General features: G+C 63.5%; 2 protein-coding genes across 3 annotated transcripts; both read right to left on the bottom strand.

Moving 5' to 3' along the window:
• Positions 1 to 651: 651 nt before the first annotated feature.
• Positions 652 to 5,426, bottom strand: TMEM98 (transmembrane protein 98). Of its 2 annotated transcripts, none has more exons than XM_066566984.1 (7): positions 5,335 to 5,426; positions 3,265 to 3,451; positions 2,670 to 2,801; positions 2,388 to 2,421; positions 1,959 to 2,074; positions 1,462 to 1,521; positions 652 to 959 (listed from the first exon to the last, which is right to left on the bottom strand). In XM_066566984.1, the coding sequence occupies exons 2-7, from the start codon at positions 3,393 to 3,395 to the stop codon at positions 752 to 754; spliced, it is 681 nt and encodes a 226-aa protein (XP_066423081.1). In that variant the 5' UTR covers positions 3,396 to 3,451; positions 5,335 to 5,426; the 3' UTR covers positions 652 to 751. The 2 variants fall into 2 exon arrangements, with proteins under 2 accessions (XP_066423081.1, XP_066423082.1); XM_066566985.1 differs by lacking the exon at positions 5,335 to 5,426 and adding an exon at positions 4,473 to 4,570.
• Positions 5,427 to 6,702: 1,276 nt separating this feature from the next.
• Positions 6,703 to 17,942, bottom strand: ARHGAP27 (Rho GTPase activating protein 27). The gene is given in 19 exon segments (XM_066566895.1): positions 6,703 to 7,088; positions 7,199 to 7,304; positions 7,579 to 7,713; positions 7,855 to 7,932; positions 8,213 to 8,311; positions 8,736 to 8,855; positions 8,970 to 9,060; positions 9,133 to 9,231; positions 9,615 to 9,719; positions 11,126 to 11,213; positions 11,309 to 11,376; positions 11,469 to 11,579; positions 11,904 to 12,119; positions 13,017 to 13,442; positions 16,637 to 17,357; positions 17,601 to 17,714; positions 17,716 to 17,780; positions 17,783 to 17,879; positions 17,881 to 17,942. Coding segments are annotated over 19 exon segments (2,979 nt in total). The 3' UTR covers positions 6,703 to 6,910.
• Between the last annotated feature and the right edge of the window lie 291 nt (positions 17,943 to 18,233).

Raw genomic sequence — 18,233 nt, 5'->3', positions numbered from 1 at the left:
CTCCAACCTTCCAAACCACTCAAAATCCTTTAAAGCCCCCTTCCAACCTTCCTCCACACTCCCTTCCAAGTCCCTCAACCCCTCCCTAGACTCCCCAGCTCCTCCAAATCCCCCTCAAGCCCCCCAAAATCCCCTCTAACTCCCCCCAACCACCTCCAACCTTCCAAACCTTTCAAAATCATTGAAAGCCTCCTTCCAACCTTTCTCCACACTCCCAAGTCCCTCAACCCCTACCTAGACCCCACAGCTCCTCCAAATTCCCCTCCAACACCCTGAAATTCCCTCTAAACCCCTCAACCCCCCTCCACACTCACTCCCAAGCCCCCCAACCTCTTCCAAACCCACCTCCAACCCCACAAAATCCCCTCCAAACCCCTCAAACCCCCTCCATACTCCCTCCCAAGCCCCCCAACCCTTCCAAATCCTCCTCCAACACCCTGAAATCCCCTCTAAACCCATCAAACCCCCTCTACACTCCCTCCAAAGCCCCCCAACCCCTCCAAATCCATCTCCAACCCCACAAAATCCCCTCTAAACCCCTCAAACCCCCTCCAAACTCCCTCCCAAATCCCCCAACCCCTCCCTAAACCCCCAACCTCCCCTTCAACACCCCCATTTTGCCCCCAGACCCCTCTCCATGCAGACACCACATCACCAGCCCATCCCAGAGCCGCCGTGCGGGGCTGGGGGCACATGGGGCCTTTATTGGGGTCCGATGGCCTGTATTGGGGACAGATGGCCTTTATTGGGCTCAGATGGCCGATTGCTCCTGGCGGGGGGGCTCGCCGGGGGCCGGTGGCCGCTCGGGCTCGGTGGCCATGGCGGCCTGGCGCAGCACGGCCATGTGCTCCTCGGCGGCCGCCAGCGAGCGCTCGACCCAGTGGCGAGCGGCCGGCTGGCGACAGGCGCTGCGGGTCACCAGCACCAGGTGACTGACTGACAGCAGCAGCGCCGCGGCCCTGCGGGGACACGGGGCTGTCACCGCCCTGTCACCTCCCTGTCACCGCCCTGCCCCATGGTGGCTTCCTCAGCAGCAGCAGCGTGGCCCCCAGTTTGCCTGTGGTGACCAGGGACAGGACCCAGGGAATGGCCTGAGGTTGTGTCACAGGGGATTTGGGATGGAGCTCAGGGAAAGGTTCTCTCCCCCAGAGGGTGCTGGCACTGCCCAGGCTCCCCAGGGAATGGTGCCAGAGCTCCAGGAGCGTTTGGACAGCGCTGCCAGGGATGCCCAGGGTGGGATTGTTGGGGGGTCTGGGCAGGGCTTGGGGTGGGACTGGATGAGCCTTGGGGTCCCTCCCAAACAGGGGTATTCTGGGATCTGCTCACTCCCTGTCCTGCTGGGTCACCTGGGCTTGTCCCCGGAGCGGGGCTGTCCCCAGAGGTGTGGTATGGGATGGGAGGTGTCCCCACCCACAGGTATCCCCCACCCCGGAGTGTCCCTGTTCTTCCCACCGCTGTCACCTTGCGTCCAGCAGTTTGGGGTCCAGCGGGGGGTACATGGATCTCACCACATCGTCCACCCTGCGGTGGGGACAGCGTTAACCCCAGGGGACACTGTGGTGACACCTCCAGCACACCCATCCCAGGCCTCAAGAGCTCTCTTAAGAGTTCTCGGACCCCCCTAGAGCCCCAGGTACCCCCTGAGCCCCAGGACTCCTCCCAGAGTCCTAAAATTATCCCAGGGCCCTGGAACACCTCCCAGAGCCCCCAAACCCCTAAAATCCCCACCTTTCCCTCCAGAGTCCCCAGTGTCCCACTCAGTGCCTCAGGACCCCTCACCAGAGCCTCAGGACATCCCCAGAGCCCCCATGACCCCTCCAGACCCACCCTGTCCCAAATCTCTGGGGACCCTCCAGAGCCCTGGAATTCCCCCCCCCCCCTCCCCCAGTCCTGGGGACACCCCAGAGCCACAGGGCCCCACCCAAGAGCCCTGGGACCCCCCAGGCATCCCCTGTCACCTGGGGCTGATGCGCTTGGCCACCACGATGATGTCACCCAGGCTGGCTGGGGACTTCACACGTGCACCCGAGCCCATGGTCATGGCCACCAACTTCTCTGTCAGCGTGTGACAGATCTGGGGGACAGCAGCAGGCACTCAGTGCCACCATCAGCACCAGTGCCACCATCAACACCAGTGCCACAAGTGCCACCTACCATCAGCACCAATGCCACCAGTTCCAACAATGTCACCATTGCCACCCTTACCACAAGTGCTGCCCATCATTGACATCAATGTCACTAGTGCCTCTGGTACCACCACTGCCACCATTGCCACCACTGTGACCCTTACCACCAGTGCCACTGGTGCCACCACTGCCTACCAGTACCACCAGAGCTGCCATTGCCACCAGTGTCACCACTGCCACCAGTGCCACGCCCTCACTCACCTTCAAGATGGCGATGCAGTGGGACACCAGACCCCTGTGGAGAGGGAGGAGGGTATGAATCCACCTGTGTCCCCCTGGCTCTGTCCTTGTCCCCTGTGTGTCCACCCTCTCCTGCCAGCCCATGTCCCCCAGACCTGTGAGAATATTCCCACCCCAAGACCATCTTTCTTGATGACCATCCCCATGGCTTGGTGACCTCCAAATCTGTCCCCTGCATCCCATGATGGGGGGCTGGCACTGCACAGGGGTCCCCAGCATTGGGAGGACACAGGGGACACTCACGAGGCGTCCTCGACCCAGTCCTCGTTCTCCAGGATGGCCTCTATGTGGGGGTTGGTGATGACCACGTCGTCCAGCTCCAGCTCCGAGGGCTCTGACGGCGTCTCTGTGGTCCCCATCAGGTCCACGATGGGTCTGTCAGAGACATGGGGGACATCCCACCAAGGGCCATCTCCTCGGGTGGCCCCACAGCCCCTATAGCCCTGGTGCTGGTGGACGTGTCCCCATCTTTGTCCCCTGGTGCTGTGGATGTGTCCCCAACTGGGACAAGATGGGGGTATTTTCCCTATGATGATGCTGGACATTGCCTACATCATCCCCCTGATCACAATGGATGTGTCCCCATCTTTGTTCCCTGGATGATGTTGGACATGTCCCCAGCTTCATCCCTTTGATGATGGCCAATGTGTCCCCATCTCTGTCCCCCTGCTGATGGTGGGTGTGTCCCCATCTTTGTCCCCCTGATGACCAGGGACATGTCCCCCACATTGTCTCCTTGATGATGCCGAACATGTCCCCAGCACTGTCCCGAGCCCATGGGGGTTGGGGTCCCTCCCTGATGGGCACAGGGACGCTGCCACCCCCGTAGGTCACTCACTTGGTGTCATAGTGGTGGCGCAGGTCCTTGGGGTGACAGTAGCGCTGCCTGCACACCACCACCAGTGCCACGAAGGATGCCAGGAAGATGGTGGCCAGCACCCCGATGGCCACGATGACAACGGTCTCCATGGCTTGTCCCTGCCACAGGGGCTCAGGCGTCTGGGGCCATCACAGCACGCTGGGGGCTGCAGTGACAGGGACACCAGGGACTGGAACCCCACAGATGTTCTCCTCTCCACCCCGCACCCCAAAATGCCCAGCCAGGGCCTGGTGTCACCCCCAGATTGCCACCCCTCTGTCCCCAAGCTCTTTCTAGAGGCAGTGTCACCTAGGGGATGTGGTGACTCTGGGTGTGGGGTGCAGCATGATTTGGGGGGCTGCCCTCATCCTGTCACCATGGCCATGGGGACAGGGGGACTGGGTCTGGGGTGAGGAGAGCAAGGCCTGGGCCATAGGGGGGTGTGGGGACCCCCAGAGTGTGTCCTTCTGGAGACACCCACCCACAGCCCTGTCCCTGTGGGGACATGAAGACCCCCCCCAGAGCCTGATCCTGATGGGGACCCCCAGAGCCCTTCCCTATGGGGCCACAGGGACCCCAGAGGCTGATCCCTATAGGGAGCCCAGAGCTCCTGTCCCTATGGGGCCACAGGGACCCCCAGAGCCCCCAGTTCTGATTCCTGTGGGGTCATGTGGACCTCCAGAGCCCCCTTTCCATTGGGATCTCCCAAATCTGACCCCAGCTGGGCCGCAGGGACCCCAGAGCCAGCCCTGCTGCAGTAGCAGGGCCTGTGTGTCCCTGTCCCCATGTTCAGCAGGACACCAGCCATACCAGGCCCAGGGGACCTTGTGTTCCCACCCGGACAGACCTGGAGTCCCTGTGGGGCTCCCACCGTGCAGGGACCCCCGCCCCGTGCCCATCCCGCGGGCCGGGGGCTCCATCCCTGCCCTCCCTACCTGCTCCAGCCGGGAGGCACCGCCGGGCGGGACACGGGGACACGCGGGGACGGTGCCACTTCCGTGCCGGGTGTGCAAACACGGCCACACCGACCTTCGCCCCCTGACTCACACCGGGCCCCCCACGGAGGGGGGGGGGTGCGGGATGGGCCCCCAAAACCCTCCGGCCCCACTGCTTCCCCCCCTCACCCTTTTTTTCTTTCACCCCTAAATCCCATTGAATTTTAAGCCAGGTTTAGGGATTTGGCTTACATTTCCAACCCGGCTGCAGTTGTCGCTGCAACCCCACAGGGTCGGGGACAGTGAGGGGGGGACAGGTTGCTCCCCCCGCCCCCCCTCCGCCACTTTCTCACTGCGATTAAAGCCTTAAGAGGGATTTTGGCTGCCAAAGCTGCTTTTGCTGTAACCCCCTGGTGCCTGGTCCGGGGGGGGGGGGGGCACAGTCCCGGGGGTGTCCCCAAGACCCCCCAAAGTGTCCCCAGCGCCGCCCGCAGCCCCAGCCCCTGTCCCGGCTGGATTGGGGTCAGACCCTGACCGTGCAGCACGAGGGAAGGTGGGACCGGGAAAGGGGGAGTCTGGGGGGGCACTGGGAGAGGAGTCTGGGGGGTTCTGGGATGGGGGGACTCTGCTGGGGGGTTTGGGGGGTTCTGGGACTGGGGGGACGCTGCTGGGGGGGTCCTGGGAGTGGGGGGGGCTGCTGCTGGGGGGTGTCCGGAGAGTCCCCGTGAGTGTCTGGGGGGTGTGCGGGGGTCGCTGCTGGAGGGGGACCCGGGGTGTTTGTCTGGGGGGAGGGATCTGGGAGGGGGGGAGGGGGTCGCTGCTGGCGGTTCCCGGTCCCGCACAGTCCCGGTTACCGGGGGGTCACGGGGCTGAGGGGTTCCTCCTGGCCCTGGGGGTCCCTCCGGGGGCCCAGAAGTGGGGATGGGGGTCTCTGGAGGGTCCTGACACGACTCTATGGAAGGGATCGCTCCCAGGGGTCCCCTACAGCGCCTGGGGTCCCGCGGGTGGTTGGGGGATGGCTGGGGGGGTCCTGAGCGGGAGATCCCCTCCCAGCTCTCTCGGCGGGTCCCTGCGACCCTCCCGGGTCCCCCCAGTCCCTCCCGGACCCCCGCACCTGGAGCGGCTCCGCGGCGGCCGCGAACAAGATGGAGCCGGGCGGGGGGCGCGGAGCGGGGCCGGGAGCGGGGAGGGAGCGGGGTGGGATCGGGATTGGAGCCTGGGAGCAGAGAGGGAGCGGGGATCGGCCGGGCTCTGCCCCCAGCACCGCCCCCCCTCCCGCCCGAGGAGGCCCGAGGGTCCCCTGCGCCTCCTAAAGTTCTCAAGTGTGTCCCACGCATTCAAAAGTGTCCCAAAATGTCCCAAAGCACTCCCACAGCGCCCCTGAAGAATCCCCTCCTGTCACAAAGTACCTCCTTGTGCTCCAGTATGGCTCCGTTCTGTCCCAAAGTGCCTCTGCTGCACCCTCAAAGCATTGTCTTGTCCCCCAAAGTATCCCCTTGCACCCCCAAATTCCCCCCCTGCATTCCACACAGTCCCTTTCCTGTTCCCAGTTGTGTCCCCTTGTGTCCCAGTTGCATCCCTAATTGTCCCCATTGTGTCCCAAATCACCATCCCTGCACTCCTGAGCAGGTTTTCCTTTGTGTCCTGAAAATCCTTGTGCCCCAAAATGACCCCACTGCACCTCAAAGTGTCTCTGTCCCAAAGTGTCTCCACTGCAGTTCAGCCTTGGCCCCTTTACCTCCCCACCACACCCCAAAGTGCCCTTGTTGTGTCCCCAAGTGTCCCCTCTGTACCCCAGCCATCCCTGTGTCCCCAAGTGCTGCCATGTGCTGTCCTTGCTGTGTGTCAAAGCACAGGACATGTGTCCCATGTCTCCACACCTCCTCCTTGTGTCCGTGCCATGCCCTATATTGTCCCCATGATGTCCCATAGCACTTTCAGTCATGTCCCTTGCCATCCTTTTTGTGTCCCATCCAGTCCTGGTTGTGTCCCAGCTCGTCACCATCATGACCCAAAGTGCCCCCACCCCAGGAGGTGACTCTGGGTGATGGGAACTCATGTCCCATGACCGTGTGGCTCTCATCACGTCTCGCTGTCTGTGGTGACATTGGTGGTGACACATTGCTTGGTGACACCAGCCAGGAGTGGTGTCCCAGGTCCCCTCATCCTCATGGGGTATGAAGGCCATGTAGTGTCCCCAAGAGTCACCAGGAACCAAGGAGCATTGAGCCCCTGTTGTGCCACCCACATCCCTGGGATGTCCCCTTGTCCTGCCAGCAACACCTGACCCCTGTGTCTGCATGGGCTCTTTATTTGGGATGGGGCAGGGGCTGCAGCCATGGCACTGCCCGGCCCCTCCCTGCCCACCCGCCGGTGCCACCACCCAGCAGGCCCTGCCCGCCGGACCCTCCCTGCTCCACCCGGGAACGCCGGCTCCAGGGGGGCACTGCAGGGCTCCACTGACCACGGGGACCCTCCCACACACCCCCTGGGGCTCAGCCCCCCCACATCCGGCCCCGGTGGGACGGGGTGGCCAAGGAGGACCCCCCAGGTGCCCCTCCCTTGAGCCGGGTCACCACGCTGCCCTCCATGGAGCCACCACCGAGGTGACACATGGCCAAGTCCTTCCTGGAGACGCTGCTCCATCAAGTCCCCACTGCCAGGCTCATCCCCACACGTGTCCCCAGGCTTTATCCATCAGGGAAGATGTATCCATAGTGGTTGAGGATGTGCTCCACCACCTGGTTCTGGAAGACCATGTGCATGGCCATGTTGCCCTCCTCGCTGGCCGGCCGCAGCAGCGTGGGGCCGAAGACGATGGCGACGCTCTGCACCGACATGCGGTTCTCCTCCTTGTGCTCCACCACCCTGTGGGACAGGGGAGTGTCACCAGCATGGCCCTGACCCTGAGGCTGTCCCCAGAGTCGTGTTCTGCCTTCCTGCACTGGGTTGGGTTTGGGGGAACAAGGGGGTGTCACCTGCAGAGGTGGCGGAAAAGGACCTTCATGGTGTCATGGTGGGCGGGTGGCAGGGACAGCACCAGCTCCCGGATGCAGTGGCCCCGCAGGGACAGGTCCTGGATCTCTGCCAGGGAGGGAGGGCACAGTGGGGTGCTGGCTCCAGCAGTCACAGCATCCCTGTCCCCACCTCCATTCCCATCCTTGTCCCCATCCTTGTCTCCATCCTAATCCCCATCTCCATCATCCTCCCCACCCCAGTTCCTGTCTCCGTTCCCATCTCTTTTCCATCTCATTCCTGTCCCCAACCCCATCCTTATACCATTCCCCATCCCATCTCCATTCGATCCCAGTTCCCATCCCATCCCATCCCATCCCACCCCCTGTCCCTGTCCCCTCACTGATGGCAGCGATGAACTTGTCGAAGTGGCTGAAGGGGACGAGTGGCTCTGGCAGCTCCCGCAGGAAGAGCTTCAGTGCCCCGGTGACAACGTGGATGTCCTCCCAGCGGCCGTCATCCAGGTCCAGCTGCTCGTCTGGGGGTGAGGCAGCATCTCAGCTGTGTCCAGAGCCCCAGGGATGGGTGGGTGGTCCCTGGCTGCCCCCTCCCCTGTCCCTCTGCTCCTGAAGGGGGATGATACCCCATTGTCCCCCACTGTCACTGCGGGTGACCGTACCGTGCTCCACCTTGTAGCGCAGTTTCTGGATGGTGGCCAGGTTGCCACTGACCCGGTACAGCCCATCAATGTCCAGACCTGGGCAGATGGAGATGGGGGAAAGCTCCCAGTTAAACAATCCATGCTGGGATGGGACATTAGGCACTCTTGAGGGAACTCTGGGTCCCCATGTGTCCCTGCTGTCCCCTGGAGGATGCCCACAGCCAGGTGGCACATAGTGACAGTGACCAGTACAGCTGCATTGGTGCTCACAGCAGCCAAGGCTTCCAAGAAAAACCCAAACATCCCACATAGGCTGTCCCTGGATCTGTCCCCATGTCCCCATGCCGTTGTCCCAGGCTGTCCCTGTCCCCTGTACCTCTCCTCTCCACGGTCCAGATGCACTGCAGGACAAAGCGTGGCACCGTCCCTCGCTCCCGCTCGCACAGCGCCAGCAGTGAACAGCCAAAAACCTGGTCTAGGAACACAGCAGGGACATGAGCACGGCCAGGAGACACCAGGAGGCTAGTGGGAGACAGGGCTGGGGACAGAGGGTCTTGTTCCCATAGGAGTGTCCCACCAGGGTGGCTGGAGATGATGGGACATGTCGAAGCCCATCACCAAGATGCTGGGTCAGGCTTGGGCTCGGTCACTCAACCCGGTGTCCCAGCTCCCCCCTTGGCTGTCCCAGCTCCATCCCTGGCTGTCCCAACTCCATCCCTGGCTGTCCCCTCCCACCCTCCAGCCTGCAGACACCCCGAGGGACTCAGTCCCATTCCAGCACCCATCCTTGACAGGCCCTATCCCGACACCCCATCACACTCTGGATTTGCCTTCATCCCAGCACGTATCCTCGATCCAGCCGCGTGCCAGCACCCCCAGATCCCGCCCGCCACACCCACCCTTGATGTAGCCCCTCTCCCGCAGGGACTGCAGCGTCGGCCGCCTCTGCAGGAACTTGCGGAGTTTGTTCCGGACTCTGTTGGTGTCACTCTCGGCAGTGCTCGTCGCCTGTCCGGCCGCTGCCGGGGACATGGGACACGTCAGCCCCGTCCCCAGGGTCCCCCCACCCCGGGGCCCGCAGGGTGCGTGGCACTGCCGGGCCCCCCGTGCCCATCCCGGGTGCCGGTGCTCACCTGCCCTCCGCTCCTCGCCGCCCCCCAGCTTCTCCCGGGAGCCGAATTCAGCCCGAATTTCGGCCTCTTCCTCTCCGGAGATGTCGGAGCCCTACGGAAGCGGCACCGTGAGACGCCGGGCCCGGCCCCAGGGCGGCCGCGGGGGATCGGGGGCCCCGCTCACCCTCCGGCCGATGCTGTCGGCGATGGCCTTGTGCCAGGCGGTGATGATCTGCTCCGAGTCATGCTGGATGAGGAATTCCGAGCCCTCCCGCGTCCTCAGCTGCCGAGCGACAGGCAGAGGTCAGGGAAAGGGCACGGGGCTGCCGCAACCAGCCGGATTTGGGAACCAGGATGTGGCTGAGCCCGGCGCCAGCTGCGATGACACCAAACGGTGCCGTCTGCGGGGAGCTGGAGTGGCTGGAGCGGCTGCTCCCCGTGCAATGCCCCTCTGGGAGCCAGGATGTCCCTTGGTGGCCTCTCTGTGCCCATCAGAACGGGGACAGTGACCGGCAGTGCCAGTCCCTGTACACCCACCCTGCCACGTCCCCAGTGTCCCCACTTCCATCCCCTGCTAGGATGAACTGGGCAGGTGTGGCATTGCCCTGTGGGCAACGTGTGGACCCTGGGGTGTGACCAGTGTCCCTCCTGCTGTCACCTGCTCACCTCCAGGACATTCTTCTTGCTGGACTTGTCCCTGCCAGCCCAGGTGAGGGTGGCCCCACGCAGCTTCACCGTGTGCTCAGGGGTGGTCAGGGTGCTGGGGTGCCTCTGTGGGGACAAGGGGATGAGGGTGGCACCTGCCCAGAGGGGACAGGGACACTGGAATGCTGCTGGGGGGTGTGGGCTGCCCTCCTCAGATGTCCTTTGTGGGACCCCTCTGTCCCCTCCTATGGTCTCTGCAGGACTAGGACATGGGTTGGGCAAGGGTCATGGTCACCAGCTTGGGGACAGGCAGGTCCTAGAGCTGCCATCACCTCGAGGGACATTCCTAGCTCTCCCCAGGGACCCCGGGGGGGCTCCAGCTTTGGGGTCCCTCTCAGTGACACTGCAGGAATGGAGAGGGTGGCTGCCCCCAAGGAGGAGGATTTTGCATGGGGAGAGCATCACACCCACTGCTTCTCCCCATGCCCTGGGTTTTGGGGTGCTTTGGCCACGGTCCCCCTGCCCCAGGAGCCTCTGCACCCCCAGACAGAGCCCTGAACCCCCAAGGTGAGGCCAGCACTGTCTCCCCAGCTGTGGGTCCCCTGTCTTCCCTGCTCGGTTGCTGTCACCACAGGGTGTTGTTGCAAGACCCACGGCAACTTCTGCATCCGGTGGCAGCTGCCGGGCACTGCCGGGGGGGGGGGGAGCTGGACCCGGGGAGGGGGCAGGGGCCGGCTCTGCTTCCTCCTGCTGGCTCCCACCAGCTCCGGGTGCTGGACACTGTCAGCCCTGCAGGGAGTGTGGGTGTGCTGGGGGGTGAGCTGGGGTCCCTGTGCTGGGGTCCCTGTGCAGGGCACCTGCCCTGGCCTGTGGGTCCTGGTCCCATCCTTCAAGTGCTGATTTCCCCCCACAGTGCTGGGGGTCTTATTTTTTAGATGCTGGCCCTGTCCCCTGGATATTGGCCTCAGCCTATGGGTGCTGGTCCCATCCTGCAGCTTTGACCCCATCCTGTGGATCCTTGCCCTGTCCTAAGGATGCTGGTCCTATACTGCTGGCTCCATTCTGTGGGTGCTGGCCATGGTCCCCCTGCCCCAAGAGCCTCTGCACCCCCTAGACAGAGCCTGAACTCCCACCCCAGAGGTGAGGCCAGTGCCATGTTCCCTGTGGGTGCTGCCCCTATCCTACACACATTGGCCAAGTCCTGTGAGTCCTTGTCCAGTCCCACGGGTGCTGGCCCTGTCCCATGGGTGCTGGCTTTGTTCCACGGGTGCTGGCTTTGTTCCATGGGTGCTGGCCCTGTCCCATGGGTGCTGGCCCTGTCCCATGGGTGCTGGCCTGCTGCTGGCCCTGTCCCATGGGTGCTGGCCTGTCCCATGGGTGCTGGCCCCGTGCCATGGGTGCTGGCCCTGTCCCATGAGTGCTAGCCCTGTCCCATGAGTGCTGGTCCTGTCCCATGGGTGCTGGCCCTCTCCTATGGACACTGGTCCCACCCCACGGGAGCTGCCCTGCCCCAAGGCCACTGGGGCTCTTACCAAGGCACTGGCAGCTGAGTGCTTGGAGTCCTTGAAGAAGGTGAGGATTCCCCCTTCCAGCACTGTCCAGGAGCAGCTCCAGTTCTTCCTGGGGAGGGGAGCAGGGGTCACACAGGGGTAGCACAGCCCCTTTCCCTGCTGGACTCGTGTCTCCAGTGGCAGGGGACACCAGGATGTTCTTACCGGAGCCGCTTCCCTCTGTCCACTGTCTTGGTCCGGTTGAGCACCCCGGCTTTTTCGAGGCTTTTAAACTGGAAAGTGAAGGTGGGGGTGTCAAATTTGGCCCTTGTCATCCCTGGTGCTGGGGTGAGGGCAGGCTGGGTGTCCCTCCCTGGGTGCTCACCTTCTCCTCCCTGCTGCCTGGTGCTGGTGACACGGCGCCGTGCCAGGCGGAGAGCCCGCTGTCCTGGCTGGAGCTGCTGCTGGCCCGCTTGTGGCAGCCGCCTGAGGGCACCTGGGCAGGGCAGGGAGGGGTCAGGTGAAGCCTGAGGTGCCCCTGCCACGAGGGGGCTGGGCTGTGCACCCATGGCATCCCCAGAGCCCCTGCAGCCCCAGCTCTGTGGGCTTGTGAAGATGGTTATCCCTGGCAGTCACCCCTGTCTGCATCTGTCCCTCATCCTGTCCCCATCCCCATTGCCGTCCCTGCCATTGTCCATAACCCATCCCTGTCTCCATCACAGTTCCTATCCCCGTGTTCATCCCTCTTCCATTTCCTGTCCCTTTCCCTGTCCCCATCCCCATCCCTGTCCCAGTCCCTATTCCCATCCCTATCCAGTACCGTGTCAGGGGCGAAGTGCTCAGGGTAGAACACGAGTCCCTCGGGGTGGCCGTGCCCATACCAGCCTGGGGATGACCCCAGCTCCTCGGGGCGCCTCGGGGACAGGCACAGAGAGGCCCCCTGGTCATAGGAGCCCACGGGTGAATAGTCTTCCTCAGGATAACACTCCAGCTCATCTGGAGACAGGTCGGGATAATCCGTTTCTGGAGTGGGTGGCTGGAGAGAAGAGAAAGTTCAAGAACTTGTGCTCAACCAAGAGATCTCCATCTCTGCGTGTCACCCAGGTGGGTGCTGCCCCATCTCCATCATCTCCATTCCCATCTCTGTCTCCATTCCCATCTCCATCTCAATCTCTGTCTCCATCTCCATTCCCATTTCTGTTTCTATCTCCAACTCAATCCCAGTATCCATTCTGTTCTCCATCTTCATCTGCACCTTCATCTTCATTCCCATCTGTCTCCCATCTCCAACTTCATCCCTGTCTTCATCTCCATCCCATCCTTGTTTCCATCTCCATTCCCCTCCCTTTCTACATCCCTGTATCTGTTCCCATCTCCATCTTCATTCCCCATCTCCATCTTTGTTTCCAGATTTATCTCCATTTCATCTCCCATCCTTTCTCAATCTTCAGCTCTGCCTCCATTTTCATCCCATTGCTGTTTCCATCTGCATTCTCATCCTTTCCTACACCCCTGTATCCATACCCATGTCCACCTTCACCTGTCTCCATTCCCATTTGTCTCCATCTGTTTTCATCTCCATCTCCATTCCTATCCATGTCTCAAATCCCATCCCTGTCTCCAAACCCATCCCATTTCCATCTCCAATCCCATCCCTGTCTCCACTCCCATCCCTGTCTCTAATCCTATCCCTTTTCCGTCTCCATTCCCATCCGTTTTCCATCTCCAATCCCATCCCATCCCATTCCCATCCCATTTCCATCTCCTATCCCATCCCTTTTCCATGTCTCCATTCCCGTCCCTGTCTCCAATCCCATCCCATTTCCATCTCCAATCCCATCCCTTTTCCATCTCCAATCCCATCCCCATCCCCACTCCCATCCCTGTTTCCGCCCCCACCCCAAGCCCTCCCCGCGCCTTGCCGGGTGCTCACCCTCTGCTCCATGGGACTGTACCGCGTCCCCCCAGGGAGCCTCTCCCAGGGGCTGCCCGTGTCTCCTGCACTGGGGGGGTCCCACGACGTCTCACCTGTCACCGAATTATAGAAAAAAGTCTGTCCGCTTCCTTGGTCCACGTGCTGTTCCCACTCGGGAAGCTCCGGGCTGTGTGCGAGCGAGGAGGCGGGAGAGGCGGCGGGACTCACTCCATCGGCCGCCTGCCCGAAGGGACAATCCCACGTGGTCTCGCCCGTCACGGGGTTGTAATAAAACAAATGTCCACTGTCCGTGTCCGTGTGGGTTTCCCAGTCCGACACGGAGCCGCTGGGCTCCTCTGGGCCTGAGCTGGCGGCGGCCTCTGCCCGCAGCTCCTGGATGTTGAGGTAGATGGGATCAGGTGTCTCCTCTGACTCCTTGCGTGCCTGGAGGAACACGGATGTGTCACTACTGAGCTGGGATGGCATTCCTGGGATGGCATTCCTGGGGTATCCCCACTGTGGTGTCCGGCTGGTCGATGGGTGAGGCACTGAGGGGCTGGATCCTGCCCTGGCTGCTGGGTCACCAAAAGTGACCTGGGCCCCTAAAAGTGTGGACCAGGAGGTGCCAGTGATGGGAAGCCAGGAGGTGGAAAGGGGCATCCACAGCACCCAGAGTGGGGCAGGGAGCACCCACTGGTACAGGGATGAGCACATGGAGGGACATCAAGGTCCCCAGTGCCAGCACCTGTGTCACCTGCTGCTGGCAGCACCCTCACAACCAGCACCATGCCACTGGCACCTGCATGACCCACTGCGTGCAGCACTGCAGCAGCACTGCAGCACTGGTATCTGTGTCACTGCATCATCAGTACTTGCATCATCAGCATCCACATCATCAGCACCTCCATCACTAGCACCCATGTCACCCACATCATCAACACCTGTGTCCCTGGTACCCACTCATGCAGCACCCACATCACTGGTACCTGCATCACCTGCTCTCCACAGCACCCACATCACTGGTACCTGCATCACCTGCTCTCCACAGCACCCACATCACTGGTACCTGCATCACCTGCTCTCCACAGCACCCACATCACTGGTACCTGCATCACCTGCTGTCCGCAGCAGCCAAAGCACTGACACCCAAACCATGAACACCCACAATCTCTGCACTGACATCTGCGGTCCCAACACCTCCAACCTGCTCATCCCCTGCACCCCCAGCCTCTGTGCCCACCTCCCCAGCACCCCAACACTCACACCCATCTCACCCACACTTGCACCCCAGCACTCATCACCTGCACCCTGGGACATTTCCAGCACCCACAGCCCCGGCCTCCTGCCCAGAGCCGGATGCTGAACCAGACAGTCCCATCACCACATCCCAAAATAGCACCCCCAGCACCAGCCATGTCTGACCCCACCCATGGGGACACCGGGGTAGGGGGATGTGTCCCCTGGGACCAGGAGGGTGCTGCCAGCGGGGAACCCCCTCCTGTCACCCTTTGATCTCCCCAGCTTTACAGTCTAAGTCTCTGACTAATGGCTGTGGGGACAAAGGTCCCAACTGCAGCCAGCCCTGCCCATCACCCCGAGGGAGGTGACTGTCAGTGCACTGTCCTTGGGGACACCCTGGATCAAAGTGAGACAGCAGCTTGATGACACCCCTTGTCCTCCCCCTATCACCCCACGACCCCCCCACCTTGGTGAGCAGGGCCAGAAACTACCAGGGGGTCTGCCCCCCTTTCCCTGGGGACAAGGGACATGGGGGTGGCAATGGGGCATCCCTGGCACCGAGCCCCCCCAACACCTCTCTGTCCCCTATGGATGCATCCCTGGGGGTTTCTCACCCCTGGGGGGGACTGGGTGCCCCCTCCCCACTTTGGGATGGGCATTGTGGCACCCTCCAGCACCCATAAACCCCCAGGGAAAGCCGAGGGGGCGCCTGGCAAGGGGTGACCCCAAAACACCCCCCTGTCCCCTGCTGGGAGCACCCTTGGGTGCTGCCTACCTTCCCCATGTGCAGCAGCTGCCGTGCCCTGCTCCAGGCCTGCCGCGACCCCCCTGGCGCCCGGTCACCCATGGCAGTGACACCAGGGTGGGGACAGCCGTGGGGACACCAGGGTGGGGACAGCTGTGGGACAGCACAAGGCTCCGGTGCTGCTGCTGGCGCCCTGAGCCAGGCCCTGCACCCACCGCGCTTCCTGCCGGGGCTCGAGGAGCGGAAGAGACGCCCAGGGCGGAACTGGCTCCCCTTGGGGTTGTTGTCACCCGTCACCCACAACCTGCCACTCATCACCCACTCTGGCAAAGCCAAGGCCACCGGAGCAGGAGCTGCTCCCGGGTGATGCTGAGCAGGAATTGCACTGGGATGATTTTGGGTGGCCCATCTGGTGCCACACTGCTCAAATGGAAGCTGATCTGGAGCTGCTGCGTTCCCTCAACACTGGGTCATCCCATCCTGTCCCATCCTATTCCATCGGGTGCAGATGGTGGCAGGACCAAGGCCACCGTGGTCCTGCCATGCCCGATGCCAGACAGTTTTGGCACTGGTTGGATTTGGGCAGGGAAGGGGAATGTTCCCATGCTGGCACTGGGGTGGGGGACTATGCTGGGTCACCCCCAGAGGGGGCTCAGTGGCTTTGGGTGTGCAAAGGGCACAGTTAGGGGCACAAGGTATAAAATGGGGTGAAAATGAGGTGAAATGGGGTGGACAATGGGGTGTAAACCACAGCCCCCCACCACCCCATTTCCTCCAGCAACTCCCCCAGGTGCACAATCCCTCCAGCCCCCCTTGAAGTGGGGGACACCCAGGCTCGGGGTGCTCCAGGTGCCCGGGGTCACTCCGAAGTGAGGTGCTGGAGACAAGTGAGGAGTGGACAAGGTCGTGGGCCCCACCGCTCTGCCGGCACTGCCTCACCCTGTGTACCCCGGTCCGCCTTGGTGGCCGGCGGGGACCCCCACCCTTGGGTGCCCCCTTCGGGGAGGTGCAGCCCAGGGGGTGCTGGGCAGAACCCTTTGCTACTTACTGGTGTGGGGTGAGCGGGGGTTTGGGATGTCGGGCGCTGGCCTGTGCCGGGGAGCACCCAGCACACACCTCGGTCAATGGGTGCTGCGCCCAGGTGAGGCTCCCGCCCCGGCAGGGAGGAGCTGCCGCGCTTCCCTGTTAACCCTTTCTGCCTCCTCTCACCCCGGAACGCTCCGGGAACCTGAGGGATCACTGCAAAACCCCCCAGAGACCACGGGGTTCTGCAGAGTAGGGGGCTGAGAGAGCCCGGGGGTGCCCATGAGGGTGGGAGAACTGAGGCACGGGCCAAGGGCTGAGGGTGGAGGGTGTGCGGGGGTGACCCTGTGTGGGGAGTCCCTCACACCTCCGAAATGGTTAATTCTGGCAAGCCCCTATGGTAGGGTCACCTGCAGGTTTGTCCCATGGGGTCAGCTCGGTGGGGAGACATGGGGGGTCCCAGCAGTGGCTGTGGGGCTGGGGTGTCACCCCACTCTGTGCTGCGAGTCACAGGGTCATGGTGGGGGGACAAGGCCACTGAATCAGCCGAGGGGGCGACTCTCAACACCCCTACCCGCTAACCCCCCTCCCAGCGCAGCTTCTGGGGACAGCAGCGGGGGTGTCACCGTACCTGAGCCGTGGGGCCGGCCCCCGGCCACCTCCTGGCCACGTCCCTGTCCTTGCCGGAGGCGCAGAGGGTCTCGGAGCGGCTCTTCCCGAGCGGCCGAGCGTGTCCTGGGGGGTCCCCGCGTGCCCCCATGGCAGCAGTGGCACTGCGAGGTGCCGGTGTCACCCGCGCCAGGTCATCCAGGGAGTGCGAAGGTCTCACAGGCTCGGCCGGGTGCGGGGTCAGCCCCGGGAGGACCCGAAAAGAGCTGAGTGATGGTGGTGACTCCCTCCTGGGCACCGAGTCCTTCCTGGGCACCGAGTCCTTCCTGGGCACCGAATCCCTCTGGAGCATCGAGTCCCTCCTGGGCACCGGGCACCCTCCTGCCGGCTCCCCCGGCTCGGCGGCGCCGATGAACCGATACTCGTAGGCTGGCGGGGGCTGAGGGACGAGCACGGCCGGCTCTGTCGCAGCATGTCCCGATGGCGGGGGGTCAAGCGGGGCCGGGGCAGCGATGGGTGGCAGCTCCTTCACGTACTGGGCCGGGATGTAGAAGGGCCGGGCGTCCCCGCTCCTGCGGACGTGCCACCAGTGCGGGTTGGTGCGTTTGAGCAGCACATAGCGCTCGTTGGGTTTGATGGAGACCAAGGTGCCGTCCTTGGCGCGGTACTCGAAGCCGTACTCCACCAGCACCAGCGCCTCCTCCGCCGGCTCCGCCGCCTCCATGGCCTCCCCGCGCCTCCGCCTGCGGGACACGGGGCAGGGGAAGGTGACGGCAGCGTCCAACCCCTCCTGGGCCGAGCACCCCCCAACTCAGCTCCCTCGGGGTCCCCGCTGAGCTGCCGCCCTACTCAGCGGGTTCGCAACCTGCCCGAACCTGCTGGAACACCCTGGGGTCACCGCCACCATCCCTGCCACCATGCCCGAGACCCCAAAGCCACCGTGCCCCAAAGCCACCGAGCTCCCGGTCCCCGAGCCCCGCTCTCACCTGCGGCCGGCGCTGGGGCGGGGGCGCGCCCTCGGTGCCGCTCGTGCCCGCGCCGGGCCGGTCCCGACTCGCCCGGTTTCCGCCGCCTCCTCGATGAGAGACGGGGCCGGGCTCCGCGGCGGGTGGGTGCCCGGCCCCCGCTGCTGCTCGGGGTGCTGGGCGCGTCCTGTCCCCTCGGCGGGCGGGACGGGACGGTGGCGGAGGGGACCCGCTGCCGCCCGACGAGGAAACGGCTCCTCGGGAGGTTCCTGCTGCAGGAAGGGCCCAGCCCCGCTGCTGCCGGGATCTGCGCTGCTGCCGGATCTGGCACGGCCTCCCTGGGCAGTGGGATGGGGACCCCATTAGGGGGGCCCCATGGGAGCTGCCCTGCCCTGGTTTTTGTCCCCGTGCACCCCTGGGAGTTCTGCTGTGTTGGTGGGCACATCCCAAGTCCTCCAAGCACATGAGTGGTGGGGAAAACAACAATGGCAGAAGCTGAAACCAGTGGGGAGCAGCTGGGAAGGAAAATGGGGCAGGGAAATGGGGAAGGGACCCCCAACCACTTGTCCAAGCGAAACCCAGGAGGATGGGCAAGAAGGACGGGGGATGGGCAGGGAGGATGGAGGACCGGCAGCATCCCCATTCCCGATCCTC

Source organism: Molothrus aeneus, chromosome 28 (genome assembly GCF_037042795.1).
Source record: "Molothrus aeneus isolate 106 chromosome 28, BPBGC_Maene_1.0, whole genome shotgun sequence".
NCBI lineage: Eukaryota > Metazoa > Chordata > Aves > Passeriformes > Icteridae > Molothrus > Molothrus aeneus.
Note: the sequence above shows the minus strand (reverse complement) of the source record. Positions and strands in the feature narration are given on the sequence as shown.